The 17,807-nt window shown below is 36.2% G+C and overlaps 1 protein-coding gene across 1 annotated transcript in view; it reads left to right on the top strand.

Annotated features, from left to right (window-relative positions):
- The window catches only part of ZNF148 (zinc finger protein 148), a 39,126-nt gene extending 21,847 nt beyond the window's left edge, over positions 1-17,279 (top strand). The window contains exons 3-7 of the mRNA XM_059475829.1: positions 371-496; positions 3,540-3,663; positions 4,325-4,408; positions 10,289-10,407; positions 10,746-17,279. Of these exons, the coding sequence (XP_059331812.1) occupies positions 371-496; positions 3,540-3,663; positions 4,325-4,408; positions 10,289-10,407; positions 10,746-12,335 (2,043 nt within the window). The 3' untranslated portion in view covers positions 12,336-17,279. The remainder of the gene's footprint in view (positions 1-370; positions 497-3,539; positions 3,664-4,324; positions 4,409-10,288; positions 10,408-10,745) is intronic.
- The last annotated feature ends 528 nt before the right edge of the window (positions 17,280-17,807 follow it).

The raw sequence follows: 17,807 nt of genomic DNA, 5'->3' as shown, positions 1-17,807 counted from the left end.
ACTATTCCGTTAAATCTTATATTGACAGCAGCACGGACTAAAGTAAAATAGGTATGAAAAACTGAATGGTTTTATAGATGGAAGTGATTTTAATATATGAACTGATCTCAAAATCACCACAGGTCAGGAAAAAAGACCTTGGGAGATGAATGAAAGGATACATCAAAATGTTACTGAGGAAATGAACTGTGCCCTTTTTATTTAAGATACATATTAATTCTTTCACTTAAATTTCTGAAAGAGTGAAGCCAGAAGATAATTCCCTTAGGAAAAGGTTTTCTGTTTCAGCAGTTTGTCATCTTCTAAAATTGAAAAATTGCTTTTCTGTAGTGAGAACCTTACCTGAAACTGGCACTTGGTATCTTAACAGATCAGTGTAAAGCAAGAAATTACCTTTACTGATGCATCTGAACAACAGAAACGAGACAAAAAACAAATACGAGAGCCAGTAGATTTGCAGAAAAAGAAGAAAAGAAAACAGCGTTCACCAGCAAAAGTAAGACATTGATTTGGCAAAACCAAGATTAAAAGGACCTGAAGATTTGGTTGACTATGACTAATTTCATTAGCATTTGAACTAGTTAGGCTGGAAATTGTTTGTTTGCTCAGTAAAGATGCAGTTCTGAAGTTCACCAGAGACCCAAAACAAAACTGATATAACAGTGTTTTTCTTTGAACTCCTTTTAGCAACATGAACTCTTGACATATTATAACATCTGTCTCTCCAGGCAGTTCTCTCTCCAAATATTTTTTTTAAATTATGAGTCAGTAGCTTTGTAGACCATTTATAAATCATTACTCTGTATCTATCTAATAATAGTTGTGCTTTTCTGTGAGCCTGATAATTCTATATGCTTCATGCATAGTAGTGAAAAGTTTTTAAAAAGAAAACTAAAATGGTAGTTTTGAAAATTCTAAAAAGCTTACTAATATATATAAAATAATTTACTGGTAGGGAAAATTCCTGTGGTCATAATCATCTTCATATATGTATTTATTTATATCAAAAGGTTCTTACCCTAGCTGCTGGGTTGTTACTTAAACATTTGTTTTGTAGATCCATTCATGAGGACTATGTATCCCTGTATGTCTGAAAACAGTTTTCTTCTGTTGAGAAGCACTTCAGATAAAACTAGAATCATTTCACCTCATGAGGTAGCAGTGTTACATCTTCTAGTAATTCCCCAAATCAGTATTAATCTTCAGACTTAAAATAGAACATATGCAGGCTGCTCTGATAGAAGTAAATCAGTTATATGTTATCACACAGCAGCATTAAAATAAGCATACTCAGAAATCAACCCAGACTGTTTGTACATTAAATGAAAACTCACTATAATACAAAGAAAATCTCCCAAACCTCCTTTTTGTTGCCCTGGGAGCAGGACCTTCCAGTCCTCCTCAAAGCACTGTCAAATAAGGTTGCACCTGTAGTATTCTTGGAAAGCTGAGAAATTGCTTCAGATTGGGTGTGGAAGCAAGTTCCAAATGCTGTGCATTTTTTTCTCACTTCTCACTTTGAGAGAAAAAGGAGATCTAGGTTGAGTACATCCAGAGATCACTTCCATGGAAACATGGCAAGGTAGAAGAGGCGTGTGCCCCTCTTTCTACAGACATGTACTTGCATGCTTCCTTTTTATCTCCCAGTCTGCCAGGATTAGTCTTTTGAGATGACAAAAGATTGAAAAATGATCAGGAGAATTGTTAAACAGGTTCTTTTTCAGTCTCTCTTCCCCTTTTTCAGACCTGTCAGAGTAGAAAGGCAGAGTAGAAAAAAGCTGAAGGACTGACCTAGGTGAGAACCTACTGCAGTTTCAGTATTTCCAGAGTAGTGGGGTTGATTTTCCATCCAAACAAGCAGCTGGAACTCTGAGAGATGGAAGTCAGTTAACATTCTGAAACGTTCTAAATTCTGTTTTCTATCAATGCAGTGGTCAGGTAAGGAGGAAGCCATCAGGGGTCATGGCTCCTGTGTCCTGTTCCCTCTGCCACGCAGACACACACACGTGCACACACGGACACACACGCACGCGCACACACTCACACGCACAAGCTTTTTTGTTGCTTTGGTTAGGGAAGCTGCTCTGACAAAGCTAACTCTCATCATTTAACAGGTGGTAGATTAAGTAGAAGAGCCCAGGTTTAGGATAACCATGAAATTAAGTGTATTTTCTGCACAATTATTTTAAAATTTCAATATAATATATGAAAAGCATTTCATAACACGTATTTAAATTTGTTTTAAAGACGCAGTTGGCTTCATCAGCTGAGTAATGTTACAGAACAGAGTCTTTACAGTTGTCTCTCTCTGTGACTGGAGCTGTAACACATCAATCTTACAAACGTATGAATGTGCTTGTCCTTCAGAGTGAATGCACAAGAATTTGTTAGTCTGAGACTTTCACCCTTGTTTTGACACAGGAGAATTAAAAATTAAGTAGATCCTACAGTATTTGCTGCTATTTCAGAGATACTGTTTCAGTTATTGACTCTCTCTTTCTCATCACCGTCATTATCATAAAACCTAAAATGCTGTAGCTAATCAAACTGCAGATGTGTTTTCCCAGCATACTTTTATTTTTTTTTAATAACAAGGGACTAAACTGTATTATTTAAGGTTCCTTAAGCTCTTCTTTATAGTTGTGTTTGCAGTTAAGCAAGATTTTATAAATGTAATTTGTTTACTGATTTGCTTATTCTCTTGCCAGAGATAGTAGAGATTTTGGGTTTTGGTTTAGTTTTCTATTTTTATTCTTTTTGACGAATTAGAGAAAACCTGTGATTAGCTTTATTGAATTAAGTAGATGTGGTGCAATTTTAAAATTTAAGTTTTTAAAATTTTATATGAAAATAGCGGCTTTGTTTGACAGCAAAGCAATTGAATATGGCAAGTTGAAGTCATCAAGGAGATGCTTTAATGTGTATATTAAGTGAGCAATACTTTATTGAGTGAAAAACCTGAAAGGGAAGAAGAATAATACTGTTCTCTTGGTTGTTTGGCTTTGGGATTTTGTTTTTTTAAATACAATTTTACCTTTGAGACTACTGGTTTTATATAGATGTAGATAATATATATGACTATTCTGGCTAAGCTTTAATGACTTTTAGCAAACATTTAGAGTTGTGATTTGATATAAAGAATTTAACCATTCACTTTTTCTTTAAAATACGATTGTCCATGGTTTAGTGCCCAGGAGTGGTTTGATTACTTTACATCCTTTCCAACAGACGGACAAAATAAACAGTAGTGTATAAAGTGACTCAGCTGTGCCTAGGGAAGCTCTAAGCTGATTTTCCATGAGCTGCCTTTGTCTCTGTCCTGTTGAAATATCTCTTACTGCACAACGAGACACGAGTTGGATTGGACTGCAATTGGAAATGTGTATTAGAAGCTTAACGCATAGTTTTGTAGAAATTAGCATTGTTTTACCTGAAATATTTACATTTTCTGCATCGAAAAAATTAATGTTTTTTTTTTGTAGTTAATAAGACATCTTTAGAGGGTAGTGTGAGAACAAATTTTACTCTTTTTAAAATAGATCCTTACAATAAATGAGGATGGATCACTTGGTCTGAAAACCCACAAATCTCATGTTTGTGAGCATTGCAATGCTGCCTTTAGAACCAACTACCATTTACAGAGACATGTCTTCATTCATACAGGTACTGCTTGACTTCAAATTTGTCTTTTCTACTATATAAAGAGTTGTTTACTTATGTTAAAAATGTTTTCAGCTCTATGCGAATTTCAGTTTTAAGAGTGTAGCTAACTTGGCATCTAAGCTTAGAGATTCCATGCACCAAAGTGTCAAAAGAATATCAGAAAAAAAAATCAACATATATTTAATAAACTGAAGAGCTAACTGTTTACAAGGTTTCTTTTCTTCCTTTATCAGAAAGTAATGGGTTGACTTGTAGCCTAAGTGCCAAAAATTGACCCCTTTGTAAAATGTGCTGCGGCTGCTTATTTGCCTGATGAGGCATCTCTGTTTGGAGAAGTGAAAAAGGTACTTACTGTTATAATAGCTTGCCAGTATCCTGAATGCAGTCTATGCCAGCATCCTGATTGATCTTGCACTTGAGGAAATTACAGCCATTCCAGATCACTCTTCCGTGCTAGTCTTAATGTGACTCTTAGGATCATGGAGAGAGCTCTGCAGTTCATGTACCTAGTAAGGCAAATGTTTTTTGGTGTCAGGGTATTTTTGGAATTCGCTCAGTTGCTGGTGTTTTTAATAGACATTTTAATATTCCTCAAAAATAGTTATCAGAAAACAACAGTGTGTAGTTATTAACTTATGGATGTGGAATTATATTGTTCAAGGTGAAAAACCATTTCAGTGCAGTCAGTGCGACATGCGTTTCATACAGAAGTACCTGCTACAGAGGCATGAGAAGATTCATACTGGTGAGTATAGTGCCTTGAGTATCTTTACTGGCGTGCTTAAAAACTGTTTCCCCACTCAGGCAAGGTTTCTGGTAATAAATATGCAGCCAAAAACCCTGTCGTAGTTTGTTTTAATTTAAAACATGTTACAAAGTTATAAAGCTTTTTAAAAGAAATTAGTTTTGTGTTTTCAAGTTGTTCCACTTTCCTTTGGCTGTAAAATGAGTATGAAGTCCAGTAAGCGGATCTGAAAGTAGTTTTCTATAAATAACCCCAGAGCAGCAAATCCTGAAGTTTGTACATTCATAAAAGTCAAAGTTCGTTAAGCAGTTCTGTCTTTTGTTGTATCAAGTTAATTCAGACAAGGGGGACTTGCAAATTACATTTCCATAGATTTATTTGTTTGTTTGTCTGTTTGTTTGTATTTGAATTTGATGGAAAAGTGCCAGGACTAAAATGGCCAAAATGCCTAACCCCAAAGGTATTAGTATCAGCTTTTCTTTTCACTTTTTTTTTCTTCTTTTAGGTTTAATTCAGAACTGTTCTAAAAAGAAGAGTCTTAGTTTAAGAATATGCAGTATAGGTCAAATAAGGCCCGAAGCTTTAAACTAAAGCAAGTTAAAGTTTATATATGTTTATTTTTTTTACCTTGTTGCACCACACAGAACCACATTCTTTAACAGGTTTGGTTTCATTGGGTTTTTGGCATTTTGGTGCATGGCCTTTCAATCCCTCTTTAAATATTTTGTAATATGGTCCCTTTTGGACTAGATGCCAATTTCTCAGCCTCTTTTTCAGAAAAGCAGAGCTGGTGAATGTGCACAGTGTTTCTTGGCTGTAGCATTTAAATGGATATGAAAGCTACTAACATGCAGTGCAGTGTGTGCATGTGTAAGGGTTGAGAGGGAGAAAAAACTCTGCAAAATGAATTTTCAGAGCAGTGTACAGGGAGTTACATGCACAAATGCCCTGTTGTTTATGGGATTTTTGTATCCTAGGTTGCCGTGAGTCCAGACTAAGTAGGTTTCCTTCAGCCAGTCAGCCACAGAAGAGTCTTCCATTCTTCTGTCCAGTGTCTTTGTTCTGCTCCTAGTCTTTCCTCTGGCTCTGAATTGGTGAACCATGCTGCCTCCACTTTGTGTAGATACTTATTCTTGAAAAGAATGCTCATTCAGTCTCTTCCATCTATCTGCCCTCCAGCCCCCCTCAAAAAGGCAAAAATTTGAGTGCAGTCTTCACATTTTTTAGAAGATTTTTCTTTTTTTTTTTTTCAAATGAGGATTATTCCCTGTACGTGGCTTTGAAAATGAGAGTCTGGGCAATATTGTTAATTAACACTTGACTGCAAATATTTTATAAATTGATTTAATTATCTTTTAAAATTTAGCTTCTTGCCCTAGTGAGAAATCTGTGTTGATTGTAAGTTTTGGAGGGAGGGGGGTGGATGTGGTGGGATTGTAGGTTTTTATGCCAGCTCTTACATATGCTAGTCTTTGTTTAGCAGAGAAAAAGGTACCATTTAACTAATTAACCATATCTGACTTTTTTTAGATAACTGTGCTTCCTCCTTTCTTCAGCATCCTGAGCTATAGTTTGGTTGTTTCTCAGAAAATAGAAGATGGTTTAAATTGTATTTAAAATGTTGAATCATGGATGTTTTCCTAGGTGACAGCTAGTAATGATTAGGAGAAAACATTTAAAACCCAGCTTCCAGGAGTGGCAGAATTTTTCCTGAAGGCTGTTTAGTTAACAAGATTAAACTAGAGTTTAATTTTTGGCTTCACCCAGTTATAGTATAGCTAACTGGCACTCTGCATACCTGTCTGTGCTTTCACCTCTATGTGACAGTGTTCACCACTGGCCCTCAGCTGTTTGTGTAGTTGCTCTTTGTTCAGGGCTGCATAACTAAATCCATCCAGAAAAACTAAATTTTCAACTTGATTCTCTAATGAGAAGGTGAGCAGTGGGTCTGTGTTTTACTTTGATGAAAATAAAATTTGTATTATTCATACCCTTTAAAAAAATGTTTCTTAACTTTATTCAATACTTTTTTATTTTGCATTTTTATCTCCATGAATGACCACTTTTAGCACCAGCTTTTGGACAGTGTTCAAAATGCTGATGTGGAACAGGAAAGCTCTTACTCTTTTAAAGATTTTCATCAAATTTTCTAGTTTATTTTAAACCAATGAAAGAGAGTAGTAACAGGTAGAAGCCCCATTTTGTGCCTGTTACAAGTCCCCAATTTACAGGTGCCTCAGCTATTTCCAGTCTGATTTGACTTTAATTCTCTGAACCACTCCTTCAAAGGAAGTGTTGTGAGGGAGTTAGGAAGCAATCAATGAACAGCCTTAGTCTGTGTAAATAATTAAACAGTTGCATCTAAAAGCAGACATTGCATTAATACAAAATTTGCTTATAATTGTGTGTAGAGGAGGGCAGCAGTGCTGGAATCCTGCTGCTAAACTTGTCCCTAATGATACAGAAAATTGCTATTTTAGTTGTAAGAGAGGGAAAAGTCACTGGTATGCAAATATTTTCCATATACGAGGTTAGAGAAGATGCTGAATGTTCTGGTTTTTTTTTCTTTCAAATATGTCTGCTTACTTTTTGCTTAGAGATGTTTCTATATGCCTTACCCACTCATGTGTTCATGTGTCCTAATTGTGTATGCCACCCTACTTTCCATTTTAAACACAAAAACTAAGATTACATTAAAAAAATAAAGCACCATTGGGGCTAACTATTCAAGTGCCTTCTTATTCAGTCATGCTGCTTTTTTATAGCCTTCTTTAGTATTTTATAATTTGTTTTTTGTCTGTTTAGACTTTAAAATGCCTGGCTTTATAATTGTTACAGCCTTCATACACATAATATTTGTACTACACTGGATGAGTAGTTCTATTGCTTGGTTTTAATAGATTGCAAACATAGACACAACACATGAGCTGTTTTCATAAAAAATGCGTTAATTGTTGTATTGTATTTTTAAATTTTGAGGGTTTTTAATACATCTGATTCTTTCCCAATGACCAAGACATTTCAGAAAAATGTGCCCTGGATTCTCCCTGCATTATCAAAAGGCCATTATTAATGTTCTCCTCCATTTGCAATAGATCCTGTCTGAAAAGTACAACAAAATTGGGGAAGGCATCTGAAGTTTTAGGTTTCTGCTAGGATGAAATTAGTATTGAAAGCCTATCTTCATATTAATTTTTAATATTTTCCTAAAATTATCTTCCATATGAAGATTAAAGCCAAAATTAAATATGGTGTCAGTTTCACAAAGGTTTTCTTAATCTTACTTTCAGAGTGTTCTGGAATTCTACTGAAAAATATGATTTTCTGTACTGTGCTGAGTTAACTCCAGGGCAGTGTCCCCAAATTCTTCTCCCTGTAAAGGCTTGGCCAGCAGTGCATTTGTGTGTGCCCTGAAAGTCTCCAAAATAGCTGGTGACTGTAATCCACCTAAAATCCACAGGCCCCTGTTTAAGCCTCCAAAAGGTGATAGGTAGCTGCCAGCAAGTAGTCAGCTTGAGTAGGAAAATGTTGAGGAACTCAGTGTGCATTCACTTACAGAAATGAGTGTAAGGCTGCAGGTAAGTGTGTTAATGAAGAGTTGTGCATTTCCTGGGATTGCAGGATGGCTCCTTAGAGGGCTGTTAAGGCCAGAACAGGACTCAGCTCTCTTGTTTTCAGGCTCAAGATAATTTTCAACCTAAACAGCCACTCCATTCTCTAAAATAAATCTAAGGTAGTATGAAAGCAAGCTTTGAAACAATGTAAGGAGAGTTGTTTGAAGGTGCAATTTAAAAAAAAACACAAAGCAGAATAGTGGAGCAAAGGGAAAGAAAACAGTAAGTAGAAAGGACTAAGTAGTAGTCTTCAGGAATGGAAGATTCCCATGTATCAAACAAGAGCAGTGAAGTCTAAATGTCCTGCCTCAGCATCCTGAAAGTGGAAGGCAAGGATTGGAATTTGATTCAGGAAGTCTGAACAGGCTTGTTGGGAGTAAGGCACTGTAGTTTTGAGGGTGCCTCACAAATAAAGAGAACATGAAGAATGAACCTGGAGTTTGAAAGTGAAGAAATAAGCCAGAGGGGAGGATTTGCTTATAGGCAGGATGAGAGGGAATGATATGATAGGTGTTTATAACTTACAAGGGATGTTGAAAAAAGTGCAAAATTTTATGGTGCTTATTAATAAGCAAGAAATTGTAAAGTTCTCTAAGTCAAGTGAAAGAAGAGATGTAGAATGCTGGGGTTGTGAGCCTGTAGAAAAAGAACTGATGGAAGCTGAGAGATCTGAGGAGATAATTTGATTTAGGAGAGAATAAATTGGAATAATTTCATCTGAGAAAGGGATTGGCTGAGAAGCCACATGGAGAGGTAAGAATTAATAATTCGAAATAGGACATAGGCTTACAAAGAGAGAGATTTAGAAATTGCTTGGAATTAAGGAAGTTGAAACTCTGGGCATTAGTGATCTGACTAGGAGCACATGTGTGTGTGATACAGATATTTTCTATTCTAGTCTCTATAAATACTGGAACCTTATATTCAAGTACTGTATTCCCATTTGAAGAAGGATGTGGATAAATTTCTCTATTGGAAATGGAAAATACAAACATTCCTCTAAATGGAAAATACAATCTCTGTCAACATTTTAAATAATAAAATATATTAATTTAAAGTTTTAAACTTTAACAATTAGTTGTTGGTAATTCAGCAGTTCATAATATAATTGGTAAGAATAAAACTACTTCAGAAAATAGCAATAGTCTGCATATTTCTGGAAACAAGACATAAATGGTTCATATCCCAAAAATCAGTGCAGTGCAGTACACAGAACAAAGAGGGTCTTGACAGATGCTGCCAAGACAATCCCTGACCTCTATGTCAGTCCAAAAGATTTCATAGTAAATACTAAGGGGAGAGATCTCTGTTGTTCAGGGTGATCTCTAGTAAATAATAGTGAACTTCTATAAAAGCAGAACTAACTTTTCAATGCATTTGAAATTTTTAGGTTTTTTCAGAGAAACCTAGGAAAAAATATCAGAGGGAAGATGTAAGGCAAAAGTTAAAAGAAATAAAAATAGTTACTCCCTGCTCCGAAAGTATTGTTGCAGGGTTTCTTTGTGAGGAGAAATAAGGGGAACTGAAGATGAATTCAGGGCAGTGCATATTGTCTGAACAAGTATTTCCTGAAAGTAAAGAAAAAAACCCAGAAACCAAAACTAGCTAACAAAACAATCAAAATGAGAAACCTGTAAGTTTGCAAATACTGGTTCTGATACAGAGGTTTCTTGGGTTTTGACTTAATTAAAAAAAAAATTAAAATTAGTTCTTAGAAAAAAAAAGGGTTTCAACCAAAATAGTAGAACTTTTTCAAAGCAGTTCTCTCAATTCCACATACAAATAAGGGAAAAAATATGGAAAAATAGAAAGGACCCTCCAAAATGTTATATTTGAAGTTTGGAAATGCATTAATTCTCTCCTAGGGATGGGTTTGAGGTAATGATTTGGTGAGAAGTTTGAGGTATTTTTATACAGTTGTCTGCCCTAAAAATTGCATACTGTAGCAACAATTCAGGAAGACCATCTTTGCAGTTCTTAATTTGTTAGCTGTAAGACATACGTGCACCTGCATTAGAAAGAGGAGTAAGGATTTTGTTTTAAAGGTGGGGGATTTTTTTAGCATAAAAGCTTAAAGTAATTTGAGGCATCAGCAACTCAGTATTGAGAAAATAGTGATATAAGCAAGCCCTGTGTTGTTTTTCAATAGCAATAGACTAAATCCTCTTACTGTTTCTAATAGAGAATGTAGTATTTGATCTGGTAATTTTATGGAAAAATGTTAATTTATTCTTTTAGATTAATAATGCTATGTGTTTTTTATTAGGTGAAAAGCCATTTCGTTGTGATGAATGTGGTATGAGGTTTATTCAGAAGTATCACATGGAAAGGCACAAAAGAACTCACAGTGGAGAGAAGCCTTACCAGTGTGAATATTGTTTGCAGGTAAGATGACTTCGTGAAATCTTCTGTGCTTGAAAGCCAAAACACCAGTCAATTCCCCAGTATTGCAGATGGGCTTTCTCCATTTCATACAAATAAATATATAATGAATGTTTTTTGAGTCAAGATGGGCTATCTTGGTGGTGCAGAGTCACAGCTGGCAGTGGTTGATTTTATTGACTGTATACTCTTGTTTGACACTTCATTAGAAATTGGTCAAGTGGGTGAATCATCAAGTAAATTCGTTAGAATGAAAGGCTTCTTTTCTTTCTGCTAACATATTTCTTTTTGCAATATAATATAATAATAATAATAATCATCACCATCATAATCTTTTCCAGTATTTCTCCAGGACCGATCGTGTGCTGAAACACAAACGTATGTGCCATGAGAACCGCGAGAAGAAACCCAACAGAAGTGCCACCAAAGTTGGCTTTTTGCCATCGGAGGAAGATTCTGGTTTCTCCACGCCTCTGAAAGACAGCTCCTTGCCAAAGAAGAAAAGGCAGAAAACAGAGAAATCAAAATCTGGGGATAAGGAAAGTTCAGATAAATCAGAACACAAGAAGGACAAAAATGACTATTTGCCTTTGTACTCTTCTAGTACTAAAGTAAAAGATGAATACATGGTAGCGGAATATGCTGTTGAGATGCCACATTCTTCAGTCGGTGGGTCGCACTTAGAGGAAGCCAATTCTGGAGAAATACACCCACCGAAGCTGGTTCTCAAAAAGGTCAACAAGAGGAGTCTAAAGCAGCCACTTGAGCAAAGTCAAACCATTTCACCTTTATCTACATATGAAGACAGCAAGGTTTCGAAGTACGCCTTTGATCTTGTGGATAAGCAAAGTTTACTGGACTCTGAAGGTAATGCTGACATTGATCAAGTCGACACATTACAGGAAGGGCCCAGTAAACCTGTACACAGCAGCACTAATTATGATGATGCAATGCAGTTTTTGAAGAAAAAGAGGTATCTACAAGCAGCTAGTAACAACAGTCGAGAATATGCCTTGAATGTAAGTACCATAGCATCTCAACCTTCAGTAACGCAGGCAGCTGTGGCCAGTGTCATTGATGAAACTGCAACAGCCTCAATACTGGACACGCAGGCACTGAATGTTGAAATTAAAGGTAACCATGACAAAAATGTCATTCCAGATGAGGTACTGCAAACTCTTTTAGATCATTATTCACACAAGGCTAATGGACAGCATGAGATCTCTTTCAGCGTGGCTGACACAGAAGTGACCTCTAGTATATCCATCAATTCCGCTGAAGTATCTGAGGTGACCCCATCTGAGACGGTTGGAACAAGCTCTCAAGCTTCCTCATCAGATAAAGCTAGTATGTTACAAGAATATTCAAAGTTTTTACAGCAAGCTTTGGACAGAACTAGCCAAAATGATGCCTATTTGAACAACCCGAGCCTTAATTTTGTGACTGATAACCAGACACTTACAACCCAGCCAGCATTTCCTTCCATGGAGAAGGTCTACACATCTATACCCGTCAATAGCTTTCGGTCGGGGATGAACTCTCCATTAAGAACAACTCCAGACAAGTCTCACTTTGGACTAATGGTTGGTGATTCTCAGCACCCTTTTCCCTTTTCAGGTGATGAGGCAAATCATTCTTCTTCCTCTTCTACACAGGACTTCTTGGATCAAGTAACTTCTCAGAAGAAAGCAGAGGCACAGTCTGTTCATCAAGCATATCAAATTAGCTCCTTTGAGCAGCCCTTTAGAGCTCAGTACCATGGGGCAAGAGCTGGAATATCCTCTCAGTTTAGCACTGCCAATGGACAGGTGAACCTTCGGGGACCAGGGACAAGTGCTGATTTCCCAGAATTTCCCTTGGTGAATGTAAATGATAGCAGAGCTGGGATGACTTCTTCACCTGATGCCACAACGGGCCAGACTTTTGGCTAAGAAATCTTTGTAAATAATACTGGCACTTTAGAACACATTTGTCAAAAGGGGGTTGCTCTGTATAAGATGGAGTTCTGTACAGCTTTTAAGAGCGCTATGTTAAAACAGAAGTAAGCTGATATTAGCAAGACCAATAACTGCTTCTTTTTTCTTTTTTTCTTTTTTTAAAAAAATTTGTTTGTTAGCCATCAGTCATTGAACTGCCTGATGTTGGTGCCCCTATCAAAGGCAGTTTATTATTCACTTGTTTGAATCCAGAAAATATTTTACCTTCTATGAAATTTTAAAATAAACAAAATCCCCAGGTAAGACTTTCCCCACATGATTGTTTCCTTGCTGGTTTCCTTTTATGCTTTGGGAGGACAGTTTTTTGTCTAATACTATTCACAATGTCATTTCTAAGCTTGTCAGCATAGTTGTTGCTCTTCAGCAGGGAATCAACATGTGCTAAACACACAGAATAAACAAGTAAGTTTTGGAAGTCAAACAAATGTGCTTTAAAAGAAAGCATTTTCTAGAAAAATCTTCAGTCTCTCTCAAAAATAATTTTAGACCATGTGCCCTTTATTTCTGCTTTGCATTACCTTGAGTTATGTTTGGAGGGAAAGAAAGTGAATTCTGATAGACTAACTCTACTATTTAAAAGTCTAATTAATTTAAAATACTTTAAACACTTTTTTAAGCAAAATGCCTAACTGCTAAAGCCTTTACTTCATTCCAGAAGTAATGTGTATTTCTTTGTACAGCTGAATCTAGATGTAACTTTTTAATGACTTTTTCATATGCAGAAACCAAGATTTTGAAGTTTTAGTTAAAATACGCTGTAGATGACATTCCCAATTGCAAAATGCTTACACAAACAGTGTATTCCAAGATTTAAAAGCTTAATTGTACCTTACCCTACATACTCATAACGATTAACATAGAGCACTTAGCCAACTTTATAGTTTTTGATTTCTCAAAAAATAAAACCATTTTTAGATGTTTAGGTTTGATACGGTTTCATCATTTTCATCTCATACAGCAGCTCCAGTAATTCTTTTCCATATACTTGAGATTAGGTATTTTTAGCTTCTCTAAAAACTGTTTTAATTCTCTGTCTAGAATTTTGACAATTCCAATTATTAACTTTATTGAAGTATCCCTGAAAGCTGAAGAAGTGGGCATTCAAATTCCCTATTTTTTAGTGTTTGCTTAGTAAAAGTCACTACAATTTGACAAACCCAAACTGGTGAATGATGCTAGTGAATGGGATTTTTTTTTCCAGCCTAGGAGAGTGATCAGAAGTTTTCATTGCATTTCACAGTATAAATAAACTGCAAAGTTTATCCCTGTACCATGAATATGTTTTTTTGAATAGTACTTTGTCTTGAAGTATACAGTATGGTACGATAAGTAGTTCTGTGTGCATTTTTAAGGTGGTAAGATTTTGAGTAGCCTAACTATTGTGTAATTTAAGTTAACAAGTTTCAGATTTTTGAACTGTATGTTCATTCTATTTGCACCTTCCCTAAAGGGACACTGTCTGGTAGTTCAAGGCAGTTTAAGCCTCATGTAGGCTGATTAACCAGGGAAAAACACACACACACACACACACACACACACACACACACACACACACATACACATATAGGTAGGTGTGTGTATGGTGGTTTTTAAAATAGGATTTCATCCAGGTTTTTACAGCACTGTTGCTAGCTAGTATCAGATAAAGCCATCAGGTAGGAGAAAAGGCTGCATCTCAAGGGGCTAAAATATATCCTGTCTTTTAAGAAAGGACTTGAGCAGGACCCAGAACAGTTCCCACCTCTTACCAAAGCAGTAGCAATATTTTTCTGAATTTTTGTTACCAGGAAACTGATCCACTTTGTCTTTTCCCTTATGGGAGCACTACTACAGCACTAACTTCACTTGGTACAGTTGAGGGAGAAAGGGCATTGATTATCCATAGCCTGCTCTTCTGTTGGCAAGAATACAGTTTATACAAACTAATTTCTTAATGCTTTTGTATAAGAAAGCAGGCTCTTTTGATTTGTTGACCCTGTGTGTAATACAGTAAGGCATTTCAGCATGCTATGACTTACCAGTAATTTTGTCTGAATATTTGGCCATGACTTGAAAAGAGTGGGCATCAAGGGAGAAGAGTAAATTCCTTATGGATTATTAATGATACATGTAAAGAAATTTCTTTGAAAGAATATTTTTAAACTGATTCGTGGTCTCTCTGGTTTTTTTTTTTTTCCTTTATGGTCAGTTTGGTTTTTTGACTTTCCATTGTGTGTTGCACAGAAATAACATAAAGGGTCCCTATATCCCAGGAAACCACCTCTTGCATACTTTGTGTTCAGTGTCCATTTCCATGACATCCTAGCTTGTGGTGCCTGAATAATACTGTGTTGGCACTTTTGTTCCTATGCCCTTAGGTTGCAAGGAGATGGCAATTGTACTATTTGTTAAATATAGCAAGGAACAAAAGAGAAAAAAAAAAAGAAAAAAAAAAGGCTGGGTTATTACTGTGTTACTGCACTGCTGTGGGCCCACAGGAGGTAAGAGGAATGAAGCCTCCTTCTCCCTAAGGGGACTGACTCAGCTTTATTCAAAAAAAGTTGCTGCATTGACACTCTGGTGTGAGAATGTGATGGAGGACTCGGAGGGAGTGGCTGTGCCGTGCCACTGTCACGCCTGGGCAGCTCTCCGAGGGTGTGTGAGGAGCAGGCTGCTGCACGGACTGAAGGAGCCTGCTCTCCCCTGCAGCCAGGGGGGGATCCCCAGAGGAGCTGCTGCTCCTTCCATCCCAGCCCATTCCCTAGCCTGCTGCTGAGCCATCCCAGCTGCACTCTGTGCCTTAGGACAGGCTGCAAGTCCCCTAAGCCACAGGGACTGTCTTGTAGGGTTCTTCCACGTGTACAATTAATGCAGTGCTGTGAGTAGTTGATCTGCTGATGCTTGAAGCTTTCTGCACTGGAGGAGTTAGCCAAATGTACTGCTGTGATTTCCTGAGTACATCCCCTTCTATCCTGGACTAAGTGTTTATGTAGTTCTGAGAGGTTTAGCTCTGTAAAAAGCTCATGCTTGTTTAATAATGGCATTATTTAATAACGTTTTTCACTGCTCACGTTTTGCTGCTTTTAGTCTGCTGCAGATGCACACTCTTCATGTTGATCTGGTCATTTTTGTTAGTTTTCTTTGTATGTGTGGAAAAAAGCAGCTTTGGTTGTCTGTTCTGTTCTTGTGCTGTCAGTGTAAGGCTGGGGTGAGCCTGGAGATTCCCCTGAGCTAACAGCAGCCATTCCTACCCAAAGTTATGTGAGCACCAGATATGTGTGTGTGTGTAAGGTGGAATTTTTGGGGATATCTACTAGTGATAGCGCAATGATAATTTTGAAAAAGAAGAAATTGATGACATTTATTACCAAGCTCTCTCTCTCTCTACATATATATATATATATATATACAAAATACATATATATATATATATACACACACATGCACTTATTAATAGGCCATATTTTAGTCCTAAATTACTTGACAGTGTCCCTTTTAGCATGAATCTTTTGATATGTTTTGCCATTAATATAACAGACAATGAAGGAATCAGCTTGTAATGGTATACTAATAGGCATTTACATTTTCTTCATTTGATTTGAGAATGAATTAATCATAAATGACAAGCTTTGGGGAGAAGGATTAACCATGTGTATTACTGTATGTTGGTTTACAAATAACAGCATAAACAATTTAAATTGGATTATAAAAGAACCATGTTTATGATCTTGTGTCTCCTAGTGTTGTCTTTAGGAAAATTGTGTTTCAAGAAAAAAATAGGACAAGAAAGCATTCATGTGAAATAACACTTGTATTATTTTTATACTGTACTTGTTGGTTTTTTTGGATGATGGGAGCTTTTCATTGTTAATTGAGAAGTACAGTAAAATCTTGCTAATTTGCTGACCTCTAAACAGAGCATCTGACAGGTTTCTCCACCCCTCATGGTCCTTTCCCACCTCTCTGCAGTGGTCTAAAAAGTACTGTAGCAAGGTCTCACACAATAATACTGTACTGCTTCACCCAAGTATACTACAGCATCTCTATTAGTATACTAGGAGGTAGAAGGAGTATTGAAAACTAAATTGCAGTTGTCAAAATAAATTAACAAAGTACTTTTTGTGATGTGAAATCCTTGCTTTTGTTGCCTGCTTCTTCACTGTTTTCAAAATTGTAATTTGTAAAGGGTTTCTAAAGCATTGCTGCAAATTATTGGGGTTCTACTGTAACTTTTGGAGTTTATTCCAAAGTATTCCTGTTCTCCTATGAAAACTTTCCGCCTGAACATATACGTTGTATTCCATGATTGATCAGGATATTTTTATAGAATTTGTATCATGTCTAGTAACCATTTGAAATGAACCAGAATATTTGGATGAATGAACTCTGAATTTTGCAGCTTTGGATTACATTATGTATGTATATTTGCCGACTAAATTTTCTTGGCTTTGAGGGCTTTGATTTTTATTCTTTGTTTGCTTGTTTTAATACCATTACAAATCACAGGGAAAATCCTGATGCTCCTGGGAATCCGTTTGGAAATGTTAACAGGCAGAAATGTATTTATGCAGTCGGTACCAGTACACATGTGAACTTTCAAATTACATGGTAGGTACTGAAGCAAATGAATAATTTTACAGTTTCCTAGAGTTAAATGTCTTATTAAAATGAAGCCTTGTAACTTTGAAAGTTCATTGGACTTAGGGTAATGCATGTTTATGTTAGGCATGTAATGCATTTAGCTGAAACTCACTTTGCAAAGGACAAGCACTAAGAAAGTATTACTGCTAGTGAAAAGACATGTCTTTAATTTGAAATTTTACCTTCTGTTCAAGTTCAAATTGCTTTGTGTCAGGGAAATAAATTTATAGTCGCTTTTGCTCTACTCAACATACAAAACCTTCTGTTTCCTTTTTAAAATTACATCTTTTGGTAGGAAACACAAACTGAGGCAAGCAAACATTTCTAAGAGTTGTTTCTTGCTTTCCTTAATCCAATGGATGGAAAGGTAATATTGTGTAAACAACATTATTTTATTTTTTTATGCAATATCATGCTGTAAATATGATTTATCAAATAAGGATGTACCTATGATTGAATCTTTGATTCTGCACAGCTAGAGTTTATATATAAATATAAATGTGTCTTGACAATCAAGGACTTATGTCAGTCTTCCTTTATGACGTTTCTTATTGTTATGCATTCCATTTGTTTGACTTGAGTATTTGTATTGTCTGTAAAGTATGTAATGTTTTTATAGCTTGTTTAAAAACAAACAGAAAAGCCTGTAAATATGAACTGATCACAGTACTGCTCTGTTAGAAGGCATATGATGATGTACTGTTTGTAAGCAATAATATATGACAGTGCTAACTTGACAAGTAGCATAAGGATAAGTTCCAAAATTACCTTTGGGAGTTAATAGCC

The sequence above is a fragment of the Ammospiza nelsoni genome, chromosome 7 (genome assembly GCF_027579445.1).
Source record: "Ammospiza nelsoni isolate bAmmNel1 chromosome 7, bAmmNel1.pri, whole genome shotgun sequence".
NCBI lineage: Eukaryota > Metazoa > Chordata > Aves > Passeriformes > Passerellidae > Ammospiza > Ammospiza nelsoni.
This window is presented reverse-complemented; position numbering and strand designations above follow the sequence as displayed.